The 12,906-nt window shown below is 32.2% G+C and overlaps 1 protein-coding gene across 5 annotated transcripts in view; it reads left to right on the top strand.

The window, feature by feature from the left end:
- fab1 (1-phosphatidylinositol 3-phosphate 5-kinase fab1) overlaps positions 1-12,906 on the top strand; it is a 143,638-nt gene that overhangs the window by 109,491 nt on the left and 21,241 nt on the right. For all 5 annotated transcript variants that reach the window (XM_075369033.1, XM_075369031.1, XM_075369034.1 and 2 more), the window contains 3 exons: positions 1,261-1,370; positions 5,359-5,537; positions 6,999-7,118. In XM_075369033.1, coding sequence (XP_075225148.1) covers positions 1,261-1,370; positions 5,359-5,537; positions 6,999-7,118 — 409 coding nt within the window. The remainder of the gene's footprint in view (positions 1-1,260; positions 1,371-5,358; positions 5,538-6,998; positions 7,119-12,906) is intronic.

The raw sequence follows: 12,906 nt of genomic DNA, 5'->3' as shown, positions 1-12,906 counted from the left end.
TCTTTAAAATCATCCAACATTTCTATCTTCCTCTTCCCTTTACACCCGCGATCTTTCCTTTTAAATAATACTAGTAGTAGAAAAAAAACTGGAATTTTCTGCATTCTACATTTACATAAATATGTTCTCAAATAATTTTCATTAACTCCCTTTGAATTGTGATTTATTTTGTAGTTATTTTGTAATTTAACGGAAGAATTTTCAAACATTATTTCATGTATTTATTTTGTAAATAATTAACATGGATTTTAATTATACTTATCAGATTTATGTTTTTTTAATTTTATATTTCTGTATTGCTGCTCTGATCAAGGTTTTATCACAATGTTGAATTTTTTGCATCCCATTCAAAATGTAAATAAATATAAGCTCAAATAATTTCCATTAATGCCTTCTGAATTGTGAGTTTTACATTTAGTGTTTTCATGTATTTACCTTAATATTATTTCATGTGTTTATATTTTAAATCACATGTATTTTTTTTAATAATCATTGTGTATTTTGTGATCCTGCTCTGAATGTGGCTTTCCTTGATCCATCCAGGCAAATGCTGTGTTAGCTCCTTTTTTTATCCACAGGGTAACATATCTGCCTATTCATTAAATTACGTATAGTAGTGTATAATTATATATTGAATAGAATAAAAGATTTATTTGTTTAGTAACAAAAAACTAAAACAAATAAATCTTGTAAAATTTTGCTAAAAATATTTGTTTAATAATGTCTCATAAGTAATGTTGATTATTATTGTTCTTCATTAATTTATCTAATTAAATTTTTTTACATTCTATATACTTAGTTTCTACTGATAATGATTATTTAATAATCAAAATAGTCATAGAATTTTAGATTTTAAGTAAAATTTTTGTGAGCGGTTTTATTGCTTTCCAGTTTACTACATTATACAGATTAAAAATATTCCAAATATTAATTTAGCTTGGAAAGTATTATCTGAATTAGACAAGTATAAAAATAATTTTATTCAGTATAAGTTCTATGTGGATAATTAATTCGTAATCGTACATTTGTTTTATCCCAGAACATAGTTGTTCAATATGCATTGGCATAAGTTGTCTACACATGTGCAATTTTTTCTGTTCTCCCTATCCTTGTCTAATATATGTTGGATGTTTTACTTAAAATATGTTAATTGGATTTTACAAATATTGGCTCTGAATTAATAACGATTAGTAGCAATATAGTCCAAAATGTTTTATTATTACCTTTATTGTTTATTGCTGCATGGTGTGTTTTTTGCAGGCGATACAGTTGTAAATAGTCAGACTGGGTCTAAGCTTGTTGATAAGAAAAGTATGAAAACAATTTTATCTCAGCTTCTGCCTACAGCTCCAGCAGTTGCCCCTATAACAGTGAGTAATTTTATAGAAATGTTTAATCTGACTTGCATGCTGATCGGGTTCATGAATTTAGTATGGTATGTTTATATACATACAAACTCATAAACCCAGCATTTTATGTAATTCAATGGCCAACGACTTAAATCATGATAATGCTCAGTAACAGATGCTTATATTCAGATATCTTTTATATCCAGTTAGCATTACCATTGCTTCCAATGCTGGTTCAGTGTTTTTGATGTTAAAACTAATGTCTTTCAATTAATATATACTTTTTGTTGTATATAAAATACTTAACATTGTTATACTCCTTCCTGTCATATTTTGCAACTACATCTATGCTAATTCTGTAACTGCAGAGTAGTACATTTTATTTTTTTTAATTTTGAGGTAGTGTAATCACGTTTGTTTATAAAATTTTTAGTAACTTGTCTTTTACCCAGTATTTTGGAGACTTTACAAACCTCCAGAATTATATATATATATATATATATATATATATAGGGTGTCCCACGTAGATATGTTAAAAACTACTGGAGTTACAGTTCTGGGATCTGTTTTATCATATTTCCCAGCTCAAATTATATAAGAAACCACTAACTTTTATCCTTAATTTATGTCCCAAAAATTACAATAGGGCTTCTTTTATTTTAGAAGAGCTGAAATCTGCAAAATCTTTTGCTAGCAGTAAATCGAAAACAAAGCGTTTGCAGAAATATGTTTATATAAATATTTTTCATTATTTTCATCAGTAGAATATGTTCTGAAGGTTTCCATTTCTTTGTGGAACACTGTGTATGTAAACTCAGAGTAATTCATACACTATAGGGGTGTATGAATCTTCTTAACACAAGAATGAAAATAGCTAATATAAATATGGGTCTGGAAATGCTTTATTTACAAGTTAATGGCTAGCAAAGATTTCTTCCAGGTTTCTGCTTAAGATCAAATAATTTTATACTAAAAATCAATGGATAGAAATTATTGAGCAAAGTTTGTGGTATTTAATACATAATCAATCTTATATGCAAAATTGAAAAAAATGAGTTCACAACTACTGCATCTCCATTAGTCTTCTAGAAAATTATTATAAAACCCAAAAAAATTAGATTTGAGCACATTTTTCTTTTAGATTTTTGTAAATTTACTTTGTTAATTACAAATGACAAAATAAAGTGGTACAAGTCTTTCATCACATAACACTTCAGTCTTTCATCCAGAGGTCTCAGGTTCGAATCCCATTCTCTCATTCTGAGAGAGGTTTTGTAATTAAAATGATTAAACACTAATAAGATGTTAAAAATCCATTTTTAATGAAAACCAAACAAGAAAACATTCTGAAAATTACAAAATTACAATTTTCTTTTTTCATATTACAATAATTTCTTGAGATCTTTGCTAGCTGTAACTCAAAAACAAAGTTTTTCCAGGCCTATGTTCATATAAACTATTTTCATTATTCAAGTGAAAGGAATTTGCCTACGGATGCAGAAACTTCATGAAATATTCTATATACATGATCTTATTACTTGGATACGAGGGAACCTCGGTCAAAATTAAAAAAAAAAAAAAATAGTTTGTTTGTGTGTGTGTATATATATATATATATATACACGAGGTGTGATAAAAAAATACGGTGAATAATTTTTTATTAAAAAAAGTAATAAGGTTACATAGAATTCGATATAATCTCCTTCAAAGTACTGTCCTTGGCTAACAATGCACTTATCCCAACGTTGACTCCATGACTGGAGGCATTCCTGGAAGGCGTCTTTCAGAAGGGCTTCAGCTGCTCGGTCGTGGCCTTCTCAATGTCAGCAATGGTGTCAAAACGTTTTCTTTTAAGCACAGTTTTAATTTTTGGGAAGAGCCAAAAGTCTCATGGTGCTAAATCCAGTGAATGGCGGATGTGGACAGACAGGAACACTTTTTTCGGCCAAAAACTCGTGAATGAGAAGTGAGGTGTGACACGGCACGTTGTCGTGGTGAAGAAGGAAGCCATCGGTCCATTTTTCTGGTCGCTTTCTTCGTACGTCGTTTCGCAAACGTTGCAGTACACCCTTATAAAATTCAGTTGTTCCCCTTGGAACGAACTCTGATCGCACTATGCCCTCACTATCGAAAAAAACAACGAGCATGACCTTGATGTTGGATTTTGACTGACGTGCCTTTTTAGGGTGAGGAGATGAACTGGTTTTCCATTGGGAACTCTGCATTTTGGTCTCAGGGTCATAGCCATAGACCCAAATTTCATCTCCAATTACAATTTTGGCCATGAAGTCTGGATCTGCATGAAGTCGACCCTTCAACTCCGTGAAAATTGACACACGATTTTCCTTTTGTTCATCACTCAAAAGTCTGGGAACAAATTTTGCACTCGCTCGTCTCTTTTGCAATTCATTAGTTAAAATGATTTGAACGGATCCATACGAGATGTTACGGTCTTCCGATAGCTCTCAAATAGTCATTCGCATGTTTGAACGAACCATTGTTTCCACTTTTTGCACATTTTCATCTGTTTTTGAGGTTACTGGACATCCCGCACGCTGCTCGTCTTCAACAGACTCATTTCCGTTTTGAAATCGATCATACCACTTGTACACAGTCTTCAAAGTTACCGCATTATCGCCGTACACCAATTCTAACATTTCGTGAGCTTCTTTGGCACTCTTTCGCAACTTAAAACAAAACTTAATGTTAATGTGTTGTTCAAAATCCATGTTGTGCGAGAGACACTATAAACACAACCTCACTCTAGCGGCTCTGGCAGCTGACTGGTAAGCTCAAACGTGTTACAACTTGTCCCTGCCTGTCTCAGTTGATCACGCTATTGGACAAATTACAGCATATGGATGTAGCGTCGGCAGTTGCCGCTATAAAAATTCATTCACCGTATTTTTTGATCACACCTCGTATACACACACACACACACACACACATATACACATTATATTGTTACAATTTTGGATTGTAATAATGTAGAGGAATGATAAAAAATGGAAACATTTCAAAATGAATATTAGAGAAGATAGGTTTGTGGCAAATTCACACTTTCTAATTTTATTTGTTTTAATCACTCTCCAATTGCATGAGTTTTTCTTAGAGGTGTAATTTTATCCCATTCAATAATTCTTCTAATTCATTTCTTTTTTCCTTTTAAGAACAGTGACATCAGTAAGTCTCATCATTATTATTTTCTCTTCTTTATTGTTATTTTGCTTTCATATTTGTTACATTTATATTAATAGAAAAATAATGCAGAAATAGACTATATTTCTATTTAATATCTTTCTAAACCATAGCCTCACTGTACCTTTCCTTATCATCTACCCTATATTGTACTAGCAGTTTGTACTGAACAGTGTAAATTATTTTTCTTTCTTTACATTTTTGTTTATTTGTAACAGATTTTCTTTAAAATTTGGGTTATTTTATTCTGTTTCATGTTGTTAAATGAATGAAGTGTGGGTTATTATGTTTGCCCATATATGTTGGCTTTATTTTTCTTAATTTTATCATCTAAGATTATGCCAAAATTGCTGTCTTGTAGCCATCCACTTTTCAAAATCAAAATTTACTTTATCTAGTATATTTTCAACTATATAAAGATACATTCTGGGTTGAACCGGTTCATTTGGTATCAGAATGTAGTGCATAAGGTAAAAATTATGTTGGGGAGAAGTCTAATATTAGAATACATAAATAAAATCTATGAAGATATAGGATTTATGTTTGTTCAGGTTAGTGCAAAATAGAAAGGAATTAAAAAGTGTCCAGAACCGGTTCAATAACAACAAAACGTTATTGAAAACTGTAGCGTTTCTATAATCTTTTGAAAATATTCATGAATATGTTACATGTAAATACTCGCATATATTGTGTATATACAGATGCAAACACACACATACATACTTAAGTATGAGTACACAGATAACTGTTTAATAATTTTTTCTATATATTTTATTAAAATTAAAGAATTTTATCTTTTTTTTTTTTTTAGTGTCCTATGAGTCCACAAGAACATCACTGTTTACCGCTTGGTGTATCTGTTCCTGTTATTGTTTATGAAAGAGAACCTAGTTCTATTATTGCATATGCTCTTAGTTGTCACGATTATCGAATTAACTTAGAAGAAATGTGTAGCGGTAAAGGATCAGCCCCTGAACAACCTTCTCCTAGGTAATTTTATGTATGAATTTATTTGTAGTTATTCATTTTTGGTTATTTGTCTATCATCAAGTTTAAAGTGGTCTTGGTTATCATGAGGAATGTTTGATAAAATGAAGAAACCTATGAATAAATTCTGAGTAGAACTAAGTCGGTGGCTATATATGAGGTCTAAAAACTCATTAATTGAGAGTGCAGTGTGACAAGGTGCTTTGTCATGATGCAGCATCCAGTTGTCTTTGATGGCCAGTCTCATGCGGGTAACTATTTTCCACAGTCTTTCAAGAATTTCTCGGTAAACATATTGATTTACAGTCTGTCCTGTAGGCAAAAATTCCTTATGTACAATGACATTACTAACGAAGAAAAAATCAGTATGGTTTTGATTTTTGATTTGCTCATTTTTGCTTGTTTGGGACGTGGTAAGTTTGAAGTGTCCCACTCCTTGCTCTGGTATTTTGTTTCTGGGTCGTACTGAAATACTCGTATCTAAGGTTCATCACAAGTAATAACATTTTTTAGAAGATCAGGATCAGTTTCAATTTGCCTTAGAAGATCACTTGGCACACTTCCACCCTGTTGCTTTTCTGTTCAACAGTGAGGTTTTTTGGGCCCAATTTTGCACAAACGTATTTCTTGTCCAATTCATTTGTCAAAAATGATGGACTGTGATACGGTTCAAATTCAATTGTTCTGCAATCATTCTGACAGTTAATCACCAGTTGTACCATATCAAGTCTCTGATTTGCTCAACATTTCTTCACTTTTTGACATTAATGGTCTTCCAGAGCGTGGATCATCTGCAACTGATTCCTGGCCGTCTGAAAATGCTTTAAACCACCTAAAAACTTGGGCTCGTGACATAGCGTCATCTCCATACACCCTTTTCAATTTTGAAAAAGTTTCAGAAGCATTCTCACTGAGTTTAACGCAAAAATTTATTACACAACATTGCTCATAATTAGTATCACTCAATTTAGTAACACCCATTAAAAGCTCTGTTCACAAAAAGTTTGTTTACGTCTCACGTGGCAACAATAGTCTAAAAATATTAATACCTAATATAAATCAGCTGTTCATATAACCATATGTTTACTAGTAACTTTACAGTGTTGCCACTTTGGCTGCCAAAAAACTAGTCTTTTTACTTTATTTACAGACCTCGTGTATTAAGGTAACTAGAATTAGTTAATTAAGTAATGGAAGGAAAAGAAGAAGTAAAATCTGTAGAAAGTAAGAAAGGTTAGAATATAAAACAAATAATAGAGATACAGACTGTAACATAGAGTACACATTTAAATTAAAATATTAGAAAGTAATGGAAAATTGCATTAAACCAGTTGAGCGACTCGTGTTTAAAGTGTTTAAGTTGAATCTGTGCGATTCTTAATTTGAATAAGGAAAAAAAAGAGGAAATTTACAATATCTGTAAATGATAAAATGAAAGTGTAATTTAGTTTTTATTTTTTTCAGTCCTGTTAATAAGAGAAAAAATACTATGTCGGAATCAAACAAAGACTCATCTTCTGAATCTGTCACTGCATTAGAACGTCGTCCTGGAGTGTTGTCCTTTCTAAGACCTAACACAAACTCGTAAGTCAAATATATATCAACTTTTAATGTATAATATTAAAAAAGTATCTGAGTATTTTATAGGTAGATTTTCTTCAAGTTGCATAGATTGTTAGATGTGCTAAAATTCAAGCAGCTATTTAATATCTTATACGTATAAGTATTTTTTTAAATAAAATATCCCAAGGTAACACCTTATTTTAATGCATCCCCTCTGAATGATATATAATTTGATCTCTGTTAAGCTGCCGATTTGTAATACCGGTGTTTTTTGGTGACTGGTTTTCAATTAATCACATATCTCAGGAACGGTCAACTTGAGACTGTGCAAGACTACACTTCATTTATATTCATAATATCATTCTTATTCATTCATTTTGGAGTAACATCTTACAGGGGTTCTGGAGGCTAAACAGAAAAAAATCTGTTTATCATGTAAAAAATGCGATTATCATTTGAGGAAATTTTTTGTCGGTGATTAATTCATGTGTGGGAATATGGAATTTTGTAGCATGTAGAAAATGCCATGCCTGCGATCAGGATTTGGATGTGGGACTTTCTGATGCCAGATGAATTGCTGAGACAGTATATTACTAAATACACGCTGTAAAAAAATATTAAAAATTTTTATATGTTTAAGATTCATTTTTCTTGTTATAATCTTTTTTTTAAGATTTCAACAGCGTATTTTTTCTTTTACATGTGAAAAGTTGATATTGAAACAAATTACATTTTTTTGTAAAATTACAGCCTAACAACCATCTAATTAAAAAGTAACTCTTGAATTTTAAAATTACTAGAGAAAATTTGTTAATATTTGATGTATTGGATAAAATAGAATTGCTGTCGCTTTTCAGAGGCTTTTCTTGTTCCAGGCTCTCCTTGAAAAATGAAGCTATATCATATTCTATTGTTATTATTAAAATTGTCAACTGAATGCAGTATATGTTAATATTTGTTTTATAACAGTCTTTACTTGACTGTTTTATAGTCTAGGCTGTTCTAATAAGGAAACAAGTAGTAATAATAATTTATTTTCCAAACACTTTTTAAGAATACACTTTTTAAGACAAACAACACAGTAACATTTACAATATACAACAGAGTTACAAATTTTACATAGCTTATGAATTATAAATACTTCTGTTGACCTACAACAGTTTGTTCCTCTATGTTCTAATTGAACAGGCTCACAAGAGTAACTATAGTTTTCTAATTTAAAACTGTGATGCAATAATTTATGATGAAATAATTTTTGTGATTTAATAACAGTTTAGGTACTCCTTGAGAGAAAGAGTCCTGTTTTAGGAGTTACCATCAATTTATGATTAAAACATTGATGTATATTAAAGATATATAATTGAGGACAGAAGTGTCTGAGTAGGTATTTAACGATTACTAAAAATTATAGAAATATTAAAGAGAGGGAAAATCATTCAGTTTGTCATTAGAAGTCAAAAGGTGATTCACGAAAGCCATAAGCTTTATGCTTCCCTATAATAACTTGTCGGTTTTAGTCACAATTGAATCAAGAAAGAACTCGTGTGTTTTCATACTGAATGAGCCAGTGCTCAAGAGAAATTCTGAACAAATTTAAACCTAGACTATCTTTCACACAATCTAGCAAAAAATTATAAACCTTTGGCGTCATATAAGTGCTCCTTCCAGGGGTCTAGAAAGTACAAAATTACCCTTTCTTCACATATCTCAGTCAATTAGTCTATATTTAAAAGCCTTATCTCCACTCCTAAAAAGAAAAAGTATAAGTACCTTAAACAAGTATAAGCGCCTCAAAGGGAGCAAGTTCAAGATATAAAAACACAGGAGTGAATGTGTCCTAGCAGGTATTCTACATATTATACATATAAGATATTTCTGGCCTATCACTATAGGTTGGATTTTATTAAAATATGCACCACCCCAACACTCAATTCCATATCTTAAACGAGATTCAACCAAAGCCAAGTAAAGCATTTTTAGAACACCAATTGGGGAGAAATCAAAAAAAAATAATACTTTCTCATATAAGATAACATTACATTCTAAAAAAAACATATTCTTAGTCTAAAGAATATGTTTTTCCCATGAAAGATTGCAATCAATAGTTACCCCTAGATATTTCATACCCTTGACTTGATCAATACTATTGCAGCTACACTCAGCTACTCTAGAGCAAATGAGATTATCATATATAATATGCGAGTAGCTAGTTTTCTTACTCTTTAATTGGAAGATTTTGCATTTGGATTTAGATACATTTAACGCAATTCCGTTTTTGTTTAACCACAACCAAAAAGTCCTCTCTGATAGATTTCAAAACTCTGTCAAAGCTTTTTTCTCTATAAAAAAAGGGCTGTATCTTCTTGCATATGAGATCAAATAACCTTGAAATTTGCCAGAACAGAAGTCGTTAATATAAATTAGGAACAGAATTGGGCCCAAAACTGATCCTGAGGAACACCGAATTCTAATACTCCCTCGTTATTGAGCGTATTTTTAATTTTAACCTTTTGAATTCATCTCTTTAAGTAGGCTTCAAATCAGTTAAAGGATAAACCTCTTATACCCACTTGATCAATCTTATTTAATAATATATTATGATCAATGACATCAAAGGCGTTCTGGATATCCAGAAAGAGGGCGCCAACTTTAGAATCTTCATTGATGCTGTTTACCAACTGTGAGACAAAGTAAGGCATTTTCACTGCCTAAATTTTTCTGGAAACCAAATTGATTAACACTAAAAAAATTATTTCTGTTAAGAAAGTTAACCAGTATTGACTTTACTACAGTTTCCAAAATCTTTGGAAATTGTGAAAACATGGCTGTGGGCCTAAAGTTCCCGACATAATTATTATTTCCTTTTTTATAAATAGAAACTATCACTACTTCTTTAAGTTTATCCGGAAATTTACCCAACTGTAGACTTAAGTTGCATAAATATGCAAAAACATGAGAGATATGTTCACACAAGAATTTTAGGACATATGAATTTTAGGACCAGATGACATTTTGCTTTTCATAGACTTTATAGTTTTCTCAATCTCGACATAATGTGTAGGCTCTAGGAAAATAGTGGCTCCTACTTTGGATGAGGTAAAAATATTGTTATACAAATATTGATTCTGAACTGTAATATTCTCAAGAGGTGTTTTTAGTTTCTTTGCAATTACTACAAAATAGCTATTAAAAATATCCTTTAATACCTTTTGAACGTTACTAACTATCTGGCTATTTATCTCGGCTTTAATTCCATCTATTTCATGTTTTTTATGCATTTTACTTATTAACCGGTCAGTTAGTTTCCACTGTTCCCTAGTATTACCAGTTGTTTGTTTAAATTACAAGGTGAAAATAAGCTTCTACTTAATGTTTAAAAAAAAATAGTTTAATATTTTACATAAAAATAGTAGTAGATGAGTACACGTTTAAATTTAAAAAATACAAATATAGTTTAAGAACTACTTTTAAGTAAAGACATTCGTTTATACATAGAATCGTTTATGGTGTTATCACTACATACTCTCTTGGCCGCTCGGAGCGGGTCGACTAAATCCCTTCAGTAGAGACAATCCCCCACCACAACACTTCAACACAAACCACTTACATCTGCCCCCCTTGAAGTCATTGAGTTAAGAATTAGGTAAAACACAAACTTTCATCAATGCTCTTTTAATCAAACCTCGAGATGTACAGATAGTAACAACCCGAGCCTTATTATCAGCGCCATAATGGAGTTCGACGATCCGGCCCAATTCCCATTGCAGTGGTGGTCTGAAATCGTCTTTGATAACAAGGGAACCCACCGAGGGAGGTGTAATATCTTTAGACCACTTGATATGTTGCTGCAAGGTAGATAAATATTCACGGACCCACCGGGTTGGTCTAGTGGTGAACGCGTCTTCCCAAATCAGCTGATTTGGAAGTCGAGAGTTCCAGCGTTCAAGTCCTAGTAAAGCCAGCTATTTTTACACGGACTTGGATACTAGATCGTGGATACCGGTGTACTTTAGTGGTTGGGTTTCAATTAACCACACATCTCAGGTATGGTCGAACTGAGTATCTACAAGACTACACTTCATTCACACTCATACATATCATCCTCATTCATCCTCTGAAGTATTATCTAAATGGTAGTTACCAGAGGCTTAACAGGAAAAAGAAAGATAAATATTCACGAGACCATCATCGCCAAAAGTTCTGATGCAATCTTTGAATATTCTGCCAGTTTTCCAATGCTTGGGTTACATCAGGGATTGGTAAAGTAAAAGGTCTGCCGCCCAAGAAATGAGCAGGAGTTAAAGGTTGAAGGTCATTAGGATCATTTGATTGACTAGTAAGGGGTCTGGAATTAACACATGCTTCAATTTGACATAAAATAGTATACAATTCATCATAAGATAAAATGTGATTTCCCAACACTCGTTTTAAATGACCTTTTACAGTATTTTCACCAGCCTCCCATAAAACCCCAAACGAGGTGACCGAGGTGGAACGAAATGCCAAGTGACACTGCTTGATGATAGGAAGCTGTTTAATTGATGCATTGTTTCTTTGTTGTTTAACATTTGGTAGAGCTCTCGCAATTGATTATTAGCTTCAACAAAATTAGTAGCATTGTCTAAATAGATATGTATAATAGAACCGCGTCGAGCAGTCATCAGAGTCTCAATGGCCTCTATGAATTTTTTTGTGGTTAAATCAGGCACGATTTCAAGATGTATAGCTTTGGTTACCATACATACAAAAAGAGCTATGTAGGCCTTCATAGGTTCCGATCTACGTTGAGACATTCTTCGATTAAAGAATGGTCCACGGAAGTCAATTCCGCAATTTTCAAATTGATTGGCTCGTTGTATTCTATAATCTGGTAAATCTCCCATGAGATGTTTAGTGGTTCTAGGCAAGACTCTATTGCACTGGAAGCAATTTCTGACTACAGAACGAACCAAAACCTTTCCGTTTATAGGCCAGTATTTAGTTCTAAGGGTTGCAAGTAGTGCCTAAGGTCCTGAATGCAGAGTATTAATGTGGATTTGACGTATTATTAGCTTGGTAATGGGATTATTGGGTGGAAGTAGTATAGGATTTTTATGATCAGATGAAATTAGTGCATTTTTCAGAAAGAGATCTAATTCTGTTGCTTACTTCCTTCTTATTAATCAAGTTATTAATATCGTCTTTAAACAGCAGTTGAGCTTCCTTTAACCAAATTACTTGGCTCTAAACAAATCTTCACAACCTATGTATCCAATCTTCTCATTTTCTGGTTTTTACAATTATGTACAAAATGTTGGCAAAGGACTGTGATGCTAAGTAGTTTGTTCCAGCGGGAGAATTTATCTAACAAATTAGTAGAGGATGCTGTTGTTAACTGAATTGTTGTCTTTCTGTTTTTTTTTATTTAATTTGATTTGTAGGGGTTGTTTGAATAGTAGTTGGCCACGCTTCTTGTTTTCTGTTTAGCCATTCTGGACCATTCCACCATAATTTACATCCTATCAGCATTTCAGGTGAAGTAGATTTTGAAATAAGGTCAGCTGGATTATCTTGTGACCGTTTATGTTTCCAGATACAATTTTGAGTGAATTCCTGAATCTGAGAAACCCGATTTCGAACGTATGTTTGCCACGTTGTTGGGGAAGAATGAATGGGGAAGAACTTAGAAAGATTAAGTATTTTTGTTTAAATCACATTTAAAAGCTATCAATTCCGGTTAAACATGCCGGGGGGCACGTTTAATTACGGAATTGTTCAGTTTGATAGAATTGCACAGTTTAAGATCACGTCGGGGTCACCAAAAAATGTT

The sequence above is a fragment of the Lycorma delicatula genome, chromosome 6 (assembly GCF_047948215.1).
Source record: "Lycorma delicatula isolate Av1 chromosome 6, ASM4794821v1, whole genome shotgun sequence".
In the NCBI taxonomy this organism is placed as follows: Eukaryota; Metazoa; Arthropoda; class Insecta; order Hemiptera; family Fulgoridae; genus Lycorma; species Lycorma delicatula.
Note: the sequence above shows the minus strand (reverse complement) of the source record. Positions and strands in the feature narration are given on the sequence as shown.